This window comes from Pleurodeles waltl, chromosome 4_1 (assembly GCF_031143425.1).
Source record: "Pleurodeles waltl isolate 20211129_DDA chromosome 4_1, aPleWal1.hap1.20221129, whole genome shotgun sequence".
Classification (NCBI taxonomy): domain Eukaryota; kingdom Metazoa; phylum Chordata; class Amphibia; order Caudata; family Salamandridae; genus Pleurodeles; species Pleurodeles waltl.
This window is the reverse complement of record NC_090442.1, coordinates 178,959,245-178,977,662: the sequence shown is the minus strand read 5'-3', so window position 1 is coordinate 178,977,662 and position 18,418 is coordinate 178,959,245. Positions and strand designations below refer to the sequence as shown.

Genomic DNA, 18,418 nt, shown 5'->3' with positions numbered 1-18,418 from the left:
AGTTTGGAGATTTCCCTGATGTTTCCCGGTCCAACATTAGAAAAAAGAATCTGAAGAGGGTTACCAAATGCGAGGCTTCAGGAAAGGGTGCCTGCATCACATGAGGATGGAACAAACACCAAACGGAGAAAGTTAATGCCCAACGCCCCCCCCCCCCCAAAAAAAAAGAGGACTACTGAACTACTATATAGAAGAAATTCTGGAACCAACCACCATATTTCAGAATAATGTACACCAACAGAATATAGAAAAGATTCACGCTGCAAAATCACATGTACCATGCAGAGCACATAACAAACACGCACAATGCTAACGTTAGTAACTGGATTGTCATACAGAAATGGAACTTTACACAAGTGAGTCAGCAGGCCTCCATTTCAGTGTCACATAAAAAGTCACAATTATGGACATACAAAAAGCAGTACATTGCGATCACAGCTCCTTGTACAACACCTATGCCAACAACAGTAGCGCACTATCAGTGTAAAGAGGGCACACCTGATGTTTCCTCCATATCCAGAACAGATCCAAAATCCTATGTCAAACAAGAAGCTAGGCCCCTGCACAAACACTAGGTTGTGAGGGTAGAGCCAAGAATCAAAACACTGGATACAAAATGGACACAGTCAAAAAAGTGGGAAAGGGGGAAACTGACTGTACCCTTCCCATCCGAACACTGCCAAAGTGGAGGATCTGAGGAATGGACTCAAGTCAGTCCCGCAGGACCAAAATGGTAAAATGACCCTCTCTGCAAACTTGACTATCAAGGAAGTACTGGCCTGGAAGCTGTCAAGGACAGGCACTGCCTTTGCCGGCATAATTGTTGCAGCCTTGGACCTGGTGGAGTGGCCCAAAGGGTATCAGTGAGTTTTTTCTGTCCAAACACACAAATCTTTATACCAATAACTTCCCACATTCACATAATACTCTTCTCTGCTGTTCAGAAATTCTCTGTCCCATTGAAACCCACAAAGAAATGCAGTGGTCCTTTGCGTGGTCAATATGATACCTCAGGCATATTTTGGGATCAATCCAAAGATGTTTTACCTCTCTTTCAAGAGGTATAGAGAAGATTAGAAGGCTGGTAAGGTAATCGACTGTCAGACATGAAATGGCAACAGCACTTTCCGCTGGAAGATCACCAGTGTCTTCAGCACCAATTTGTCTATACAGAAAGCGGATAAAGTAGATTGCACTTACAGCGCCTCCAATACACTTACCCTGCGCACAGAAGTGACTGCAATGAGAAAGACTATTATCGGGAGTTGGAAGGGAGCAACTACGCACTGGTTCAAACTATGTCTACATGAAGACTATGAAGGCCAACCTGAGATCCTTCTGAGACATGATGGAAGATTTCAGAGGAAACATCTGAGATAGCCAAAGGCGAGTGGTTTGCTACATGTCAGGCTTATGTTCGTCTCCCACCACAGAAGATTCTGAGCAATTTCCAGAGAGATATGGAAGCAGACAGAAAGACGGGCCTGGGTTGAGGGTCCACTGACGAAAGAAAGGCCTTAATTTCCTCAGTGTCCATGATACCTCCCTAAAAAGAGAATCCGTTGTGTTTGGGTCATATGCGACTTCTGTCCACTGATGGAAAATCCCAAGAAGGCCAAAAGGGCTGCTGTTTTCCAGAGATGGTCTGTGACTGAATATTGCTAGCCCACCCTAGAACAGCCAGTCACTGAGGTACTGGAAGAGCAAGTTACTTACCCTTGGTAACAATCTTTCTGGTAGATACTCTACCAAACTGCAGATTCCTCGTCTTGTGGATAAATCCACTGATTTCAGATGGGTCGAAACTTTCAGAGCAGTTCTCTTGCGCAATTCTACGTAGTGTTTGTGGCTCCGCACCAACATCACTCAGCTCCGGAAACCACAAGTAGAGCCGCAAATAAGCACCCCACATGCACAATGAAGTTGGTTGCTTTTAATGCTGTCCTTCCCCTTAGACACAGATTTAATATGCAAACTGGTAGGATCAATGTGCTGATCTCTAAATTGGGACGTTTCTGAAGGGAAAAAAATTCTAGTTTAGAGAAAGGGGACATGGAAGGGTGGTGAGAAGTTCCTGGATCCAGACTGACTCCTAGGGAATATTCACAAAGTGAAGAATCTGTAGTTAGCTAGAGTATGCACGAGAAAGATCTTTACTGAAAGTAAGTAACTTGTTCTTCTGATGGATACTTACTAACCACAGATTCCTCAACTTGTTAATAGACAACACAGCATTACGTGGCACGGTGATGGGTCTGCAATCTGTCCCAGGCCAAAAGGTCTAGCAAGACCGAGCAGGCAAAATGCCCCTTTGATGGATCAGACTGTCAAGGCATCAGTGCTTCTAGAATGTGTATTTTGAAGCACACATAACCGCCTAACAGTTGTCTGGGACAGGCACTCGTGTACTAACGCAGTGCTAGCTACTTTCGCCTTGATAAAATGAGCTGGCATACCTTCTGGTGCTGCTTTATTGTCCATGCATTGAAAATGTTATGCAGAGAGCAATCCATCAACTTACAGGCTGTTTTTATACTGCGTTCCCCTTCTTAACTTTGGAAAATCTTACAAAGGGATGATCGTTCACTCAATGTGCCTTGGTACAACTGATATACAACCTAAATGCTATTTTGGGACTCGAACAATGGTGTCGCTCTTCTTCCTTAGAGGAATTAGGGGGAGCAAAGAATAGACGAAGGGTCATAGCCTGACCGATAAAAAGGATTGATTACTGTAATGTAAGTGGATTTACAGAGTGCCAACTCCTCACTTGTGAGGGTATCCAGGTGCTGAGTTGGTGCGGACTATGTAAGCAGGTTCAGATCAAGAGCCAGGTTTTCAGTTACTTGCAGAACACCCTCAGAGATATGGCTGTCCTAAAGTGCGGGTGAGGTCATTCCAGGAACTGGCTGCCAAGTAAGAGAAGGCCCTACCTCCTGCCTTGCTTCTATAGATATGGAGGATGTGGGTGGAGTGAGGCAGAGCATAGGGTCCTCATTTGTTGGTGAAAGTGCAGTCGGTGGTTGAGGTAGGTGGAGCCCAAGTTGTGTAGTGCCTTGTAGGATTGAGTATGTTGAACAGACAACCTTTCTGAATGGGGAGCAAGTGAAATTGTCGGAAGTGAGGTGTGATGTGATTGCAGCGAGAAAGGTTGAGTACCAGTCTGGCAGCTGCATTTTGGATACAGAGATGCCGTAGTCGAGGGCATTGCCGTAGTTCAGTCTGCTTGTGATGAGGACCTGGGTGACGGTCTTTCTGGTGTCTGGAGGGAGACACTTGAGGTTTTTTCAGAGCATGCGGAGTACATGAACGCAGGCAGGTGACCGCGCTGATCTGATGTCTCATGGTGAGGTTGGTGTTCGAGGTGACACACGGGCTTCTGGCGCGGTTGAGAATGTGGGGGTGTGGCCTAGTTCTGTGGGTCACCAAGTGGAGTCCCAGGGTGAGCTGTTGTTGCTGAATATAATAACTTCTGTCTTGTCAATATTGAGTCTGAGGCAGTCATCTCTCATCCAGTTGGCCATGTTGGTCATGCACATTTTTACTTTTGGTGGTGTTCGTGTCTTCTGAGAGAGATAGGATGAGTTGAGTGTAGTAGGCGGAAGAGATGATGTTGAGTCCGTGGGTCCGAGTAATGCCTGCAAGAGGAGTCAAGTACACACTGCAGAGAGAAGGGCTGAGTGAAGAGTCTTGTGGGACTCCCCAGAAGAGGTCCTTAGGTTTAGAGGTGAATGGAGGAAGCCTCTGCAATGAGGGCTGCCTCTGTGCTGTGATCTGTCTAGGAGTTCGTAATGTTCTAGGTAATAGGAGAGCTGACTGCTGATTGCCTTCTCTATGACCTTGACTGGAAAGGGGAACAAGGAGATGGGTTGGTAGTTGCTAAGAATTTCAGGGTCCAAGGATGGTTTCTTGAGGAGCGGGATGACACTGGCATGTTTCCAGGCCTTCAGGAAGGTGGCTTTAGCGATAGAGGTGTTGATGACAGGTTTGAGTTCCAGGCTTAGTGTGGGTCTCCCTAGGTTGAAGAAGCGGTGGGGGCAAGAGTTAGTGGAGTCCTGAGTGGATGGATGCCATTATGGCTTCTTCGTTGGTCAGTGGGGTCCACTCTGTGAGAGAGATGACCTTAGTGGTGGAGGTCGGAGGTGAGAGGGGGATGGTAGTGCGTGGCTGAGGGTTGAAGTTCCTGTAGATTGTAGATATCTTGTCCTGGAATCAGTAGATGGTTTCAAAGTTCTTGTTAGGGGGTAATGGAGTTGGCTGCAGGATAGGTGAACTCCTTCAGAATGGTGAATAATTCTTTGTATTTGCTATTACTGGCTCCAATCCTCTGGGTCACAGCTTTCTTCTTGGTCTTTTTCAGTTTGTGGCGGTAACTCCTGAGAGTAGGCTTAAAGGCATTCCTGGAAGCGGGCTCTTGTGAGGTTCTCATCACCTCTTGGACTCTGAGTAAGGTGGTGTACCAACTTGCATGTTTGTCTTCTTTGGGTGGGTGTTTTTGAAAGGGGTAAGGATGTTTGCGGTGGTGGAGATCAATTTACTGAAAACGTCTGTTTTACTGTTAGTGTAGACGCAGCATGTCGGGGGTGGAGTTGGGGGAAGTTGAGTCAGGTGACTTAGGTCACATACTTCAAGCTGTAGCTAGGAGTGCTTGTCTCTCAGTCGGTGCAGTGGGTGTGTGGTCAAGATGTTAAAGTGTATGATGAAGCAGGCCATCCAAGTGAGCAAAGAAGACATGCCTGATCCTGATTTTGGCACTGGAACTAAAGATGGGCACCAGGGTGTGTCCTGTATAGTGCGTGGGTCACTTGTCGAGTTGAGTGAGGCCGATGATTTGTAGGCTGTCTATTAGGTCTGTGATGCTGGAGTCTGCAGGGTCATCAAGATGGAAGTTGAGGTCACCTAGGAGTAATAAGTCTACGATGTTAATGGGGAATGGGTGATAAGTTCGGTGATTAGGCTGCTGAAGTTGCTATGGGATCCCGTGGTTACAAATGAAGTTCCCTGGCACGTCTGGCAGTTGTTATGGTTATGGGAAAGGCTGTCTTTTAAGGTCAGAAGTCTCAAGGGACAACTATGCAAGGCTTCAAGAGGGGCACACTTCAAGAAAGTGAGGACTACGTTCAAGTCCCACTGGGGCATCACAAAGGGTTCCAGTGGAAATTCACTGCAACAGGTGATTTGAATAATATAGGCTGACCTGGTAACCACAAAAAAGTCTAAAGAGACAGTAAGTAGCCCTTAACACTGCTTAAAGCAAGTCCTTGCTGGGCTGGGGACAGAACAAACAATAGAACTTCGGACACCTTTGTCTGTATAGGATGAATTTATGAGGTGCTGCATCAATTACAAATCTGTCACAACAGCTGACATACAATGATTTTCTGTAAGAATGCCTTTGAGGCAAGATTACAAACAACATTAGAGTGCAGGTCAAAGGTGGCCAACTGTTGTGGATCAATCTCTAAACATTGAGATGAGAAATGTGCAGGCCCCGTGCAACCCCATTCCCTGTGTCTTAAACAGAAGAGAGCGGCAGCTTGACTGGAGGGCAGATGCTCATTCCCGGGAGTTTCAGGTACCACACTATTGTGGTCCAGCCTGGTGCTACTAGCATAACTTGGGCTCGGAGAGGCAGTGGCAGGAAAGCATACATGGCCATCCAGTCTCCAGGGTCAAGGGCAGATAGGACTTGGGCTACCATGAGCATCTTCAATATGTCCTTCCTCAGAAAGGAGTTGAGAGGGCAAACATATTAAATAGGATGAAGGCCCCCCTCCTTCTTTGGCACAAGAAAGTGGTGGGAGTAACATCCAGTTCCTACTTCCGAGATCAAAATCCTCTCTTTGGCCCCTTTGGCCACAAACGTGGTGACTGTATGCTGGCAAAGATACACCAAAGCGCTGCGGCAGGGGGAAATGAGCAGCATGGTGTCCCTGCTGTCCTCGCCTCAGAACTGCGGCCATTGCCACACAGGGGCTGAAAAAGCTGTTGGACTGGAGGAGGATTCTAGCTAGATTATGGATGGATGGTGAATCCCCTACCATAGCCACAAAGAGGATGGAATAGTTGATGGTACTGAGTTATGGAAGCAGAAAGGCCCAATGAATGAGCTGTGGCTCTGCTCTCATTTAAACATTCCAACAGAGACTGCTTGGTCCCAAAAAAAGGCTACCTCTGTCAAAGGCCATGTACATTAAAGGTGCCTAGACGTCCCCCGGAGAAACCCAAAGACCTTATCAAAAAAGAGTGAACCACCATCTTCATGAGGATCTCTAAGGAACACAACTGTCTCACCACAATCCTCCAGTGTTTCAAATACAATCTCTTCTGTTACTCGGTGGCATAGAATTTTTCCTCTGGCTCTCTAATCGCCTTCACATGCAAAACAGCACAATTTTCACATGGAATCGTCATTTGGTTTTCAAGTGGACATTTTTATTTTATGAACCAATTAAAACATTAGGTGCTTTCCCCCCCCCCACACAAAGGGAACACTTAGGGTTTTTGGAGAAATTATGATTGGACGATGTGAAGATGAAAAATTTTCAAAATTCAACAAGAATAAAATGCCAGAATATTTAATTCTCATTCAGAAGAGAAAGAATGCAAAAAAATAACAATGCTTCTTCAAAATGTTGCTTTGCTCACAGGCATCTACGTTCATTAGGTTGTTTTTAAACACTGCACCGAAGTACACTTAATTGTATTCAGAGTAGCCAGTGAGTACAATCTATAAACTAGACACTATTTTATGCACATTATAATCCAACAATATTTTTTTGCACAAAAGAAAAGAAAAAGGGTACAGGATTCAGACAAACCCTTTGTATTGCATGACAGATATGGCTATGTATTGACTACATGAACCTCTCACGCCATTGAGGTTTTTTTATTTTTCTATCACTGCCATTTTGTTTGCATGGTTTGGCATGTATTGTGGTGTTACCAAATGATATATAATCAGCATTCAGGTAATAATTATCACTCAGATTAATATGAATTTTTATCAACACAATCGATTGACAATTCATCATAGATTCCTTTATTATTGATTTTTGGTTGTGGCAGCAATAACGATTCCATTCTAAGTAACAGCTCGTCTTGTTTTCATGGTTTACAGCAGCAGCTGAACAGATTATTTCTTTACGAATCTAATTTAGTGGACATCATTTACTGAATACTGATGTTTGTAGTTTACATTTAAATGTGTAACTTCATAAGATGGTAACTGCAGCAGGGAGAGGGTAACATGAAGTCAAGGACCCTTGCTGCTGTTCCTCAGTGGAGGGGTATGCCTGTGCTAACCATGCATGAACAAAAAGACTCTACACATACGGGTGAAATGAAGCAAAATAAAAAGTTGCAGAAGTTTATTTTACCTGGTGATACTTCTTCCTTCTGTCGCACTGTATGTTCTTTTGTGAATTTGACTCTCTGATGGGCACGGACACAAGTCTTGCACAACCATTCCACGCATTCAACACAAAATCCCTGAGCCTCTGCGTTATCCTCACAGCTTGTACATGCCTGTAAAGAAGTGACAAACTCCTTTGACCAGAACAGACCACACAACATTTCCTTCCATTACCCTGACTCACCAGGAATTGTTGCTCAGACAGGGTGTACTACTAAATGTTTAATCATGATATCAAGGGCTACACAATAATACAACCGGGAATTTACCTCCAACTCTTGTTCTCAGTCATAGGTATATTAATAATAAAACCAATAAGCACCGAAGAACGAGTTACTTACCTTCGGTAACGACTTTTCTGGTGGATACATTAGCTACCTGTGGATTCCTCATCTATTGAATACTCCCCCTGCGCCAGCATTCGACGGAAATCTTCTTCCTAGCTTCTGCACGTCGACGAGGACGTCACAATTGCCCACGCAATGCCGTCTGACATCATACAGGCAATAAGAGGTCCTCGCCGACGTGCCGACGTCAGTACCAACATTTTTTACGTGCCTGAGACGAATAGGCCATTGAAACAATCAATCATATAACAATATTTAATAACATCAAAAGATAAAAAACATCATTCCAAAATCCCACATTTTTTTTTTTTTTTTAAATAAATAAATACATAAATATATACAATATATCTGTAAGCCCTCAAATACCAAGAGGAGCACACCCAAGAATAACTTGGTAAGACCAGACAGGCAACGGGGAGGTGGGTGGGTCCGTGAGGAATCCACAGGTAGCTAATGTATCCACCAGAAAAGTCGTTACCGAAGGTAAGTAATTCGTTCTTCTGATGGATACAACTACCTGTGGATTCCTCACCTATTGAATAGAGTCCCAAAGCAGTATCGCACTTGGTGGAGGGTGCCTGAATGGTCAAACCAAGAAATCCTGCAGCACAGACCGTGCAAAATGGCCATCCCTCCTAACCTCCGAATCCAAGCAGTAATGCTTCACAAAAGTGTGGAGGGATGACCAAGTTGCGGCCTTGCAGATGTCGACCACAGGAACACCCCTAGCCAAGGCCGAAGAGTCCGACTTAGCTCTGGTGGAATGAGCTCTTATTCCATCAGGGGGTTCCTTCTTTGCCAGAGAGTAGCACAGTTTAATGCAAAGAATGACCCACCTGGAGAGTATTCTCTTGTGGACTGCCCTTCCTCTCCTCTTTCCCACATACCCGATGAAGAGCTGATCCTCCAACCTAAAATCCTTTGTTCTGTCCACGTAGAAGCTCAGCGCTCTCCTCTGGTCTAGGCGGTGCAGTCTTTCTTCCTCTTTCGAAGGATGAGGTGGAGGATAAACGTGGAAAGAGTAATTGCCTGGGCCATATGAAAGGGTGAAACAACCTTCGTCAGGAAAGAAGTCTTGGTCCTCAACACCACCTTATCCCCATAAAAAGATGTATACGGGGGTTTAACAGATAGAGCCTGCAGCTCACTCACTCTTCTTGCTGAAGTAATTGCAACAAGGAAAACAGTCTTCAGAACCAATAACCTTAAAGGGCAAGAATGCATTGGCTCAAACGGCGAGCCCATAAGAAAAGTCAAGACTAGGTTCAAATTCCACTGGGGCATAATGAAAGGAGTGGGAGGAAATTTATTAATGAGACCTTTTAAAAATCTTAACACTATAGGAGATTTAAATAAAGAAGGCTGGTCTGGAAGGCATAGAAAGGCTGACAGGGCCGACAAATACCCCTTGACTGTAGCCACTGCACAACCCCTCTGTGCTAGGGACAACGCAGAAGACAAGATATCCGATAAGTGGGCACGTAAGGGATCAATTTGTTTCTCTCCACACCAAACCACAAATTTAGCCCACCTGCTAGCGTAGATAGATTTAGTGGAGTGTCGCCTGGCCGATAAAATAACATCCACTACCTCAGGTGGGAGAGAAAAGGAACTCAGGTTGCCCCATTCAATCTCCAGGCATGAAGGTGCAGGCTCTGGAGGTGGGGGTGTAAAACCTGCCCCTGCGACTGCGATAGGAGGTCTGCCCTGAGAGGGAGACGGAGTGGGGGGCACAGAGAGAGTTGGAGAAGATCCGAATAACATACCCTTCTTGGCCAATCCGGAGCAATTAAGATGACTTGGGCCCGGTGTTGGCGAATTTTTCTCAAAACTCGAGGAATTAAAGGTATGGGGGGAAACGCGTAAAGTAACTGGTTGCGCCAGGTCATCTGAAACGAGTCCCCCAACGTTCCTTGCACCGGATACTGGAGGCTGCAGAACAACGGGCAGTGCGAGTTCTCCCAAGTGGCAAAAAGATCTATCCGAGGGAACCCCCACATCTGGAAGATTTGTCGGACTAGATCCGGATGGAGACGCCACTCGAGGATCGGTCGAGAAATGCCGACAGACTGTCCGCATGCCCGTTCAAGACTCCTGCCAGATGGTTTGCTACCAAGCAAATCCGATGGTCCCTTGCCCAGGTCCATAGCCGCAGAGCTTCTCTGCAGAGAAGGTACGACCCTACTCCTCCCTGTTTGTTTATATACCACATCGCGGTAGTATTGTCCGTCAGGACCTGAACCGACTGACCGTGAAGGGAAGGGAGGAAGGCCTTGAGAGCGAGAAGTATTGCCCGCAACTCCAACAGATTTATATGAAACATCTGTTCCACTGGAGACCAAAGACCTTTGACCTCCAGGTCCCCCAGATGAGCACCCCCAAACTAGAGTGGAAGCATCCGTTATTACTGTGGTCACCGGCGGAGGTTGCAAGAACGGCCTTCCTTGAGAAAGATTGCCGTCCGCAATCCACCATTTTAAATCCACTGCAGCGTCCCTGGAGATCTTTACCGATTCCTCGAGATCCCCTTTGTGTTGAAACCACTGCTTCCGGAGGCACCACTGAAGAGCCCTCATGTGCCAGCGAGCGTGAGTGACCAACAGAATGCAAGAAGCGAACAGACCGAGCAGACGCAGGACCTTGAGGACTGGAACGACCGCTCCACTTTGAAACATTGGAATCAACGCCTGAATGTGCTGAATCCGCTGAGGCGGAGGAACGGCTCGATTCAATGTTGTATCCAGAACTGCCCCTATGAACAGGAGGCGCTGAGAGGGCTCTAGGTGAGATTTGGGCACATTCACTGAAAAACCCAGGTCAAACAACAACTAGGTTGTCGACTGTAGGTGATGCAACACAAGCTCCGGAGACTTGGCTTTGATCAACCAGTCGTCCAGGTAAGGAAATACTGCTATCCCCTTCTTTCTGAGCTCTGCCGCAACCACCGACATCACCTTTGTGAAGACTCGAGGTGCTGAAGTAAGACCAAACGGAAGGACAGCGAACTGATAGTGCTGCGATCCCACCACAAACCAGAGATACTTCCTGTGCGACTTGGGTATCGGGATATGAAAGTAAGCATCCTGCAAGTGGACGGACACCATCCAATCTCCATCGTTCAGCGCCAAAAGCACCTGAACCAGGGTCAGCATCTTGAACTTCTCCTGTTTGAGGAACCAATTCAAGATCCTCAGGTCCAGGATTGGTCTCAACCGACCATCCTTCTTGGGGATCAGGAAGTATCTTGAGTAACAACCCTGACCCCTCTCCTGCTCTGGAACCAACTCTACCGCACCCTTTGAAAGGAGGACTTGAACTTCTTGTTCTAGCAACAGGAGATGCTCTTCTGAACAGTAGGATGGGCGGGGTGGGATGGGGGAGGAAACTTCCGAAAGGGAAGGGCATAGCCTTTCCCCACACTGCTGATGACCCAGGAGTCTGATGTTATAACCTCCCACTTGCGGAGAAAGTGCAATAACCTCCCCCCTTACGGGAGTGGTATGAGAGGGAATTGGTAGAAGACTAAGGCTGCTTCCCATGTTGCACCCCTCCAGAGGAAGAGGAAAAGGCAGAGTGCTGCTGGGCGGCTCCCCTGGTTCGGACCCTACCCCTCCGCCTGTACGATCTGTAGGAGAGAGCAGAGGCGGGTTGTTGCTGAAATCTGCCTCGAAAGGAGGAGGAGGAACCACGACCAAACCCCCTAAACCTTCTAAAGAATCTGGACGAAACAGAAGAGGAGGCCTGCAAGCCTAAAGACTTCGACGTGGCCCTACTCTCCTTAAACCTCTCTAGGGCAGAGTCCGACTTGGAGCCAAAAAGTTTATCCCCCATCGAAGGGAAGATCCAACAGGGTTGACTGTACATCAGACGAGAATCCAGAGCTACGAAGCCAGGCTTGCCTCCTTGTAGCAACAGCAGTACCCATATAGCCCTGGCTACAGAGTCAGTCGTATCCAGTCCAGATTTGATTACTTGGGTTGCCGCTGCTTGAGCATCAGAAACCAGGCTTATCACCTCTTGAGGCACCTCAGTATGGGACGACTTTATTTCATCCATCAGGGCGTAAATGTATCTTCCCAAAATATATGTAGCATTAGTAGATTTTAAAGCCATGCTACAGGTAGGTGTATCCATCAGAAAAGCCTTTTTAGAAGAACGGTCCATCTTCTTTGAGTCTCTGTCTGAAGGCACACCTGGGAATGAACCTGGGGCAGACCGGGATGAACATGAAGCCTGAAGCACCAGGCTCTCAGAGGTTGGATGCCTGGACAGAAAGCCTGGGTCAGCAGGAGCCACTCGATATCTCCGAGCCACCGATCTATTCACTGCCGAAGAGGACACCGGCTTCTTCCATATTTCCAGGATTGGATCGAACAGAGCCTCATTAAAAGGCAGAAGTGGCTCTGCAGCTGTAGAATCAGGATGCAATACTTCTGTTAAAATATTCGGCTTAGGCTCAGACACCGGCAAAGGGAGGTCCAAAAAATCAGCTGCTTTCTTAATAACCGAGTGGAATGATGCAGCCTCCTCCGTATACTCTCCAGGCGATGTTAAGTCCCATTCTGGAGAGGTGTCCAAACCACTGGCTGTATCTAAACCATGGAGGTCTCCCTGAGATTCCTCAATCTCTCATTCTTCCAATGCCTGCTTCTGATATTCTTGCTCCTCAAGGAGGCGAAGAGCAAGCCTCCTCGAATGCAACCTGGCCTCAATTCTAGGCGTTGACATGGCTTTGGCAGACGTCGAAGCTTGACACCGATCCTCGGATCCATCAGACGCCGGATCCATGGGCGCCGTACGAGGCAAAGGGCGGACAGGAGACGGTTCCGGCACCGGAGTCATAGGTCTACTCGGCGTCACCGGTTGAGATGCTGACGCCATAGGCGCCGGCGCCGAGCCCACATTTCCCATGGGAAGAAAGGGCATAAAAGGTGCCGGTCGTAACGGAGCCGGAGCACCCATGTTGAAAGCCAAGGGGCCCGAATGACCAGCCGGTCCACCACCTGGAGCCATCTGCTGAAAAATTGTAAACATTGCATTCAAGAATGCGGAACTTTCGGCTCCTGGGGCCGGGAAAGCCGGGTACTGAGGAGCCTGGGCTCCAGGCGACATCGGCGCCGGCGTCTGAGAAGCTGGTGAGAACTCCTGACGCTGAGGAATCTCAAATACCGATGGAGGATTCACAGGCGAAGTCGGCAAAGCTGGTGAAGTCGGTGATGCAAATGGCGTCTGCGGCTGTGGAGAGATGGTGGGACTCACTTCCCATGTCTTCCGGCGCCTAGTTGAAGGCGACCTCGAACGCGATCTCTCCCTACTCGACTGGCGCCAAGATTCACGACGACGACGCGATGACACTGATGCGACTTCGGAGAAGATGACTTGCGATGTCGCTTTTCTTTTTTCTTAGACTTTGCCAAAAAGAGCTTTGCTTCTCGCTCTTTTAACGCCTTTGGATTCATCCATTGACAAGAGTCACATTTGTCAAGGTCGTGGTCTGAGACACCACAAACAGTCAGTATGTGGGTCCGTAACCGACATCTTGCCACCGCACTCATTGCAGGGCTTGATTCCAGATTTTCTTTGTGACATTCTATCTTTTCTCAAAGAAGAAACAGCAAAAATAACTAACTACGTCGAGTAGTAACAGTAGCTCCCTCGAAGAATAACCGTTGTTCGAATGGCACGGAAAAAAGGGAACTGACGCCGGCGAGGACCTCTTATTGCCTGTATGACGTCAGACGGCATCGCGTGGGCAATTGTGACGTCCTCGTCGACGTGCAGAAGCTAGGAAGAAGATTTACGTCTAATGCTGGCGCAGGGGGAGTATTCAATAGGTGTGTAATCCACAGGTAGTTGTATCCATCAGAATTTACTATCACTGTGCGCCAAACTAACACTAGCTGAAAAATATTTTGTGGGTAAAAAATATATATTAACAAAATAATTATCAAAATGTCTATTCAGCTTTAATTCTTTAAAGGACAAAAACGGCCACCAGGAATTTAAGAAAACCTTTGCTGCACTGACCCAATATGAAAGCCTAATTGTAAAAAAGAAAGAAACAGAAAGGCAGTCTGCAAAAAGGAAAAGTTACTTACCTATTAAATCAAGATTTCAATGGAGAAAAAATATAACAACCTAAAGACATCATGTTTCTTATTTCTCTTTTAATAAAGACCCATTCCCTGAAAAAAATGACACCTCCACTCCGTAGGACTTCTACTCTCACGCTTCCCACGCATACAAAGACCCAGATCAGGAGGACAGGTGTTCTCTTAGCTCACTCCGAAAGCATGAAAATATCTCTAACTCCATATCAGGGCCTTCTTCTCTTTTTGAATTCTGCTAGAAGCTGACGATCTGACTTTTCAATTGATCCAACTACCATATGCAGGACTACGCGCGCACACACACACACCTGCTCAGTGCCAAAATACACTTGCGGGTGATGCTGCGCTTTACAAAAAACACTTAAAGGCTCCCATGATTGAGAACTTGAGTTGCAAGTAAGCAAGATGTGAATTTTCATGAGGGCATCTCCATTAATGTATAAGTACACATTTAATGGAAAGCTCCCAAAACGATGAACAAACCAAAGGCAATAAAAGCAGGGAATCAAATATGTTGCCGTTAGTAAGGTTGAAGCTACGTCTAAGGTAGTTTTAAAGCGAAGGTTGAGACGCATAAAGCTGACTACTATTTGGACATCCATTTTTACAAATTATATCTGCAGAAACATTCTTAATGTAAAGCAAAAAGTGTGGCTTCTTACACCTGAAAAAATGCCCAGTCTCAATCTAGCATATCTGGGTTGTCAAGTTCCATTTACCATGAAAGGTACTACTTATAACTAAAGTGTTGCTTTCTCACAGACAATGTTATATGGCTAATGTACATATGTTTTTCCGCTGTGAAAACAAACGAAGGTTACTTTGGAAAGTCAGATGTCACAACCAAACTAAAACTTAGTTTAATAGGTGCCTATGATAAAACCTAAATACTCACGTAAAAAGTTACACATTTGATGATATTACTTGCGGTTATATGGGGACAAAAAACCTAAGCACTGGGTATGGTTTTCAGTGGTCAGCTGTCTTAGTATAGCAAAGTTCCAAGCTGTTGTGTGCTAAAAGAAAGGGGGCTGAGTTCAAGAGCCTGTTGAGACCCACTTCCTACTGGGCATTTAAGAAAGGAAATGCCCAGGAGGGGATACTGAGCACAGGGCCTGCATTCAGTGGTGAGTAAGCCCTACAAGCTGTGTCCACTAAAAATGGCTAAAGTGAGTAGAGGTGAAAGGGCTATGCTCTTGGCAAACAAAATCAGACTATTGTCTCTTTTTCCAGTGCACCCCTACAGAGTGGAACCTTTTCCCTAGGAAAAGCTCTCATGTCACTATTTGACACCTTGTGGCTTTACCTGCAGGACAATGACGTAGGAGTAATATTTGGCACCAATTTCTGTTCTGGAGCAGTGACTGTACTTTTACCGCATAGATGAGGGAAGTCTGCAGTGATTATAGCAGTTAACCTGTTTTTATATCTTGGGACTTTATGCATGGGACTAACTCATCAAGCGAGCAGGGAGAGTAGTGAGGTAAATAACGTTCCTCTAATGGATTCATTTATTGCACAATCCTCACCTAATGAATGAGTCCCTAAGCATTACCTTCACAGGAGATGGGATTGAGTAGTGTTGATTAACCAAGAAGTCATGCAACAGCCCTAGCAAAGTACCTGTCACTTTGTGCTTGGGCTGTGATGCAGCAATACATGGCAGAAGTATGCAGGAGGAACCATGTGTCTGCCATCCAGATGTCAGTTTTAGGAACACATCAGACTAGAGTCTTGGAAGCAGCCATGGCCCTGGTGGAGAGAGCAAGAATGCTCTCTGGAAAATCTTTCTTGAATAAGATGTAGCAGGCCATAGCAGACTGATACAGAGAATGGCCAGTATTTTGTCACTGTACTGCCGTTCTTGTCTCTACTGAAACAAAGAGCATCCACTCTGCCCGGTTGAGTATTGCTGGTGTAGTACGATACCATACACTTTGTGTTCTGTCAATGCAGTCACTATTCCTCTGTGGTTGAATAGGGACAAGGGAATTAAAATCACCCATATAAAAGGCATATGTCACATGGGGGAGGCAGCATTGACAGATATAATCATCTGTACTGGTACAAGACTGTAAAAGGTCGACAAATGGAAAGGGCTTGAAGCTGCCCAATATTACGAGCTAAAGTTTTCCTCATCAATAGTACAGTCTTCAAGGCAAGTCGAATCAGACATCTATACATTTAAATGAGGAATAAGGAACAGAGTGGGAGAACCCAAGTAAAGAAACAAACAATTTCAAATACATGCCACTATATGCAATCTAAGCAAGGACGACTGGTCTGTAAGATACATGAATACAGCCAAATAACCTTAAACTGTATCTGCTGTCAAACCCTGAAGCACTGGGAAGGACAAAGAGGACACAGTGAGGAATTCAGGCCTTTTGACATGCATCATTAAACAAACTTGCCCCAGTGATCCACATAACTGAATTTGATTACAAGTTTTCGGGTAGCTAATACTCCAATTTCAACAGGAAGATACAAGGAGTTTAGCTTGCACCACCATATCTCTATGCATGCAGATAAAGCAATCGGCACATGAGGTGAACAATGCCATCCTCTCAAGTCTACCCTTTGCAGGAGAGGAAGGACAGGCCAAATGTCAAGTGCCAACAGATGGGAGTACAGATGAGAGTACCAGCCTGTAGGAGGCTGGCCCTCTATGAAGTGTGTAAAGCTAGGCACACTGTGCAGGGGCTGGGGTGCAGGCAACCACACTGTTTACAGGGGTAAAAACTAGATCACCTAATGCTCTAATCTTTAAGGCACCTTGGTCGAGCAGTTAGGCCAACTTTAGAGAAGTGCAAAGTATTTGTTGTACTCACAGAATCAATCTTGAAACTCACACACTCAAAGGAATAACTCGAGACCAATTTATAAAAATACTTCAGATGTTTATGTAATTTTTAAAACCAAGATTATCAAAATTGGTAAAGTACTTTTTGAGAATTTATGAAGTTCAATTAAAAAAAAAGTATTTGTGTGTGTAATTACACGCCATGGGGATCAACTGAGGATCACCATTAAAAATACACAAAATCGAACAGATGGTTTACCAAGATCTTCTTTTGGAAGTTGGTCGAGGTCGTCCGTGGGCACACTGTGCCAGCTGGAGAAGTTCGGGAGGTTCCCGGTTTCAGTGGGAGCAGCGATGAAAGGTCTCTGGAGCTGGTGCAGGGACACTTGGGTGAAGAGGGGAGAGGGACCACTTGGAAAAGCATTACACAGTTAAGATTTAAGATGGTTCCTTGGGGTCTGCTTGGAGTTTTGAGGTCACAAGGGGATGTGGGCCCTTAGGGCACAGCAGGTTCTTCGTCGCATGGCACTGGGCAGCCGGGTGCAGAGTGAATCAGTGAGCCAGGAGCTGTGCGCAAGGATGCCCTCTGGAGCGGGAGCTAAGTTAGTTCAAGGGTGGTTTGCAGGACAATGGGGCACTCTGGCGGGAGGTCCAGGGTGTTGCTGAAGTCCCTCAACTGGGGCTTCCTCCTGGTCCTTTTTCAGAAATGGGCGGGCTGTTTTTTTTGGTGTCTGATGTTTGCTAACCAAGGGTATTGTTACAGTTTGACAACTGAAGGGCGCAGTGCCACCAAACTTGGCACACTTGCAGGGTATGTGCTTGTGGTCGTCTGTGTCTCGTTTGGTCATACTGTGACTTCCGGATCAGGAGTTAGTGGCTGGTCAGTAAAGTGACCCTCACTGCCTTGTTGGTTTCTTGCTGTTGTAGAGTGGTACCTCCAATCTGAAAGGAGTTCTATGGCGATTTTCGAAGCCTGGAGGTCCTCTGGGGTTCTTTAGAACTTTTCCAGTTGTCCAGCAGCTCCTCAGCGGCGACTGTTGGGTCCTGGGAGCAGCAAGCAGGGTTTGGTGCCTTTTCTTTGTTCCAGCAGGTCCACAGTTCTCATGCCTTGGTTCCTCTTGGTGCTGGTCTTCATTTGTACATCGAATCTGATTTCCTGGTCTAGTGAAGCCCACTAAATACTGTATTTAGTGGGTGTTTTAGGGGGAACCTGGTAGTGACCAATGGGTCATCTACCTTTGGGTGGGTACATCCACTAAAGTGACCACTTCCTGTAGGAAGGGTCACTTCCCTATCCGATTTGCTATTTTCCTTTCATCAAAGGCAGATGAAAATGAAATGGAGTGCCCACCTCACAAGCAACACCCGCCGCTGCTCCTGCCAATAGTGGGGGTTTGCACTGGGTTTACCTTCTGCTGCTAGCAGCATGCCTTGTGGGGTTGAGTTTCAAAGGCGGTTAGCCCTTTGAAGTTCACCGCCAAGCCAGTTCACATTCCTCATGGAGTGGGTGTTGGCACCTCCACCAAGGAAGGGCTTTGCTCTACAAACCAGAGACGGGTCCCTCATGGATTGTAGATTAGGTGTCAGGAGGTGGCAGACTGGATAAAACCAGTCAGCAACCATGCCAGGGTAGTTAGCTTTTGTAGGGGGGCACCTCTAAGGTGTCTCCTGGGTACATTTATGGATAAACCCAATACTGGTACCAGATTGGATTTATAATTCCGAGTTGTTTGATAACAAACAA

General features: G+C 46.3%; 1 protein-coding gene across 1 annotated transcript in view; it reads right to left on the bottom strand.

Moving 5' to 3' along the window:
* The window catches only part of TRIM24 (tripartite motif containing 24), a 659,378-nt gene that overhangs the window by 556,115 nt on the left and 84,845 nt on the right, over positions 1–18,418 (bottom strand). The window contains exon 3 of the mRNA XM_069227983.1: positions 7,380–7,527. Coding sequence (XP_069084084.1) covers positions 7,380–7,527 — 148 coding nt within the window. The remainder of the gene's footprint in view (positions 1–7,379; positions 7,528–18,418) is intronic.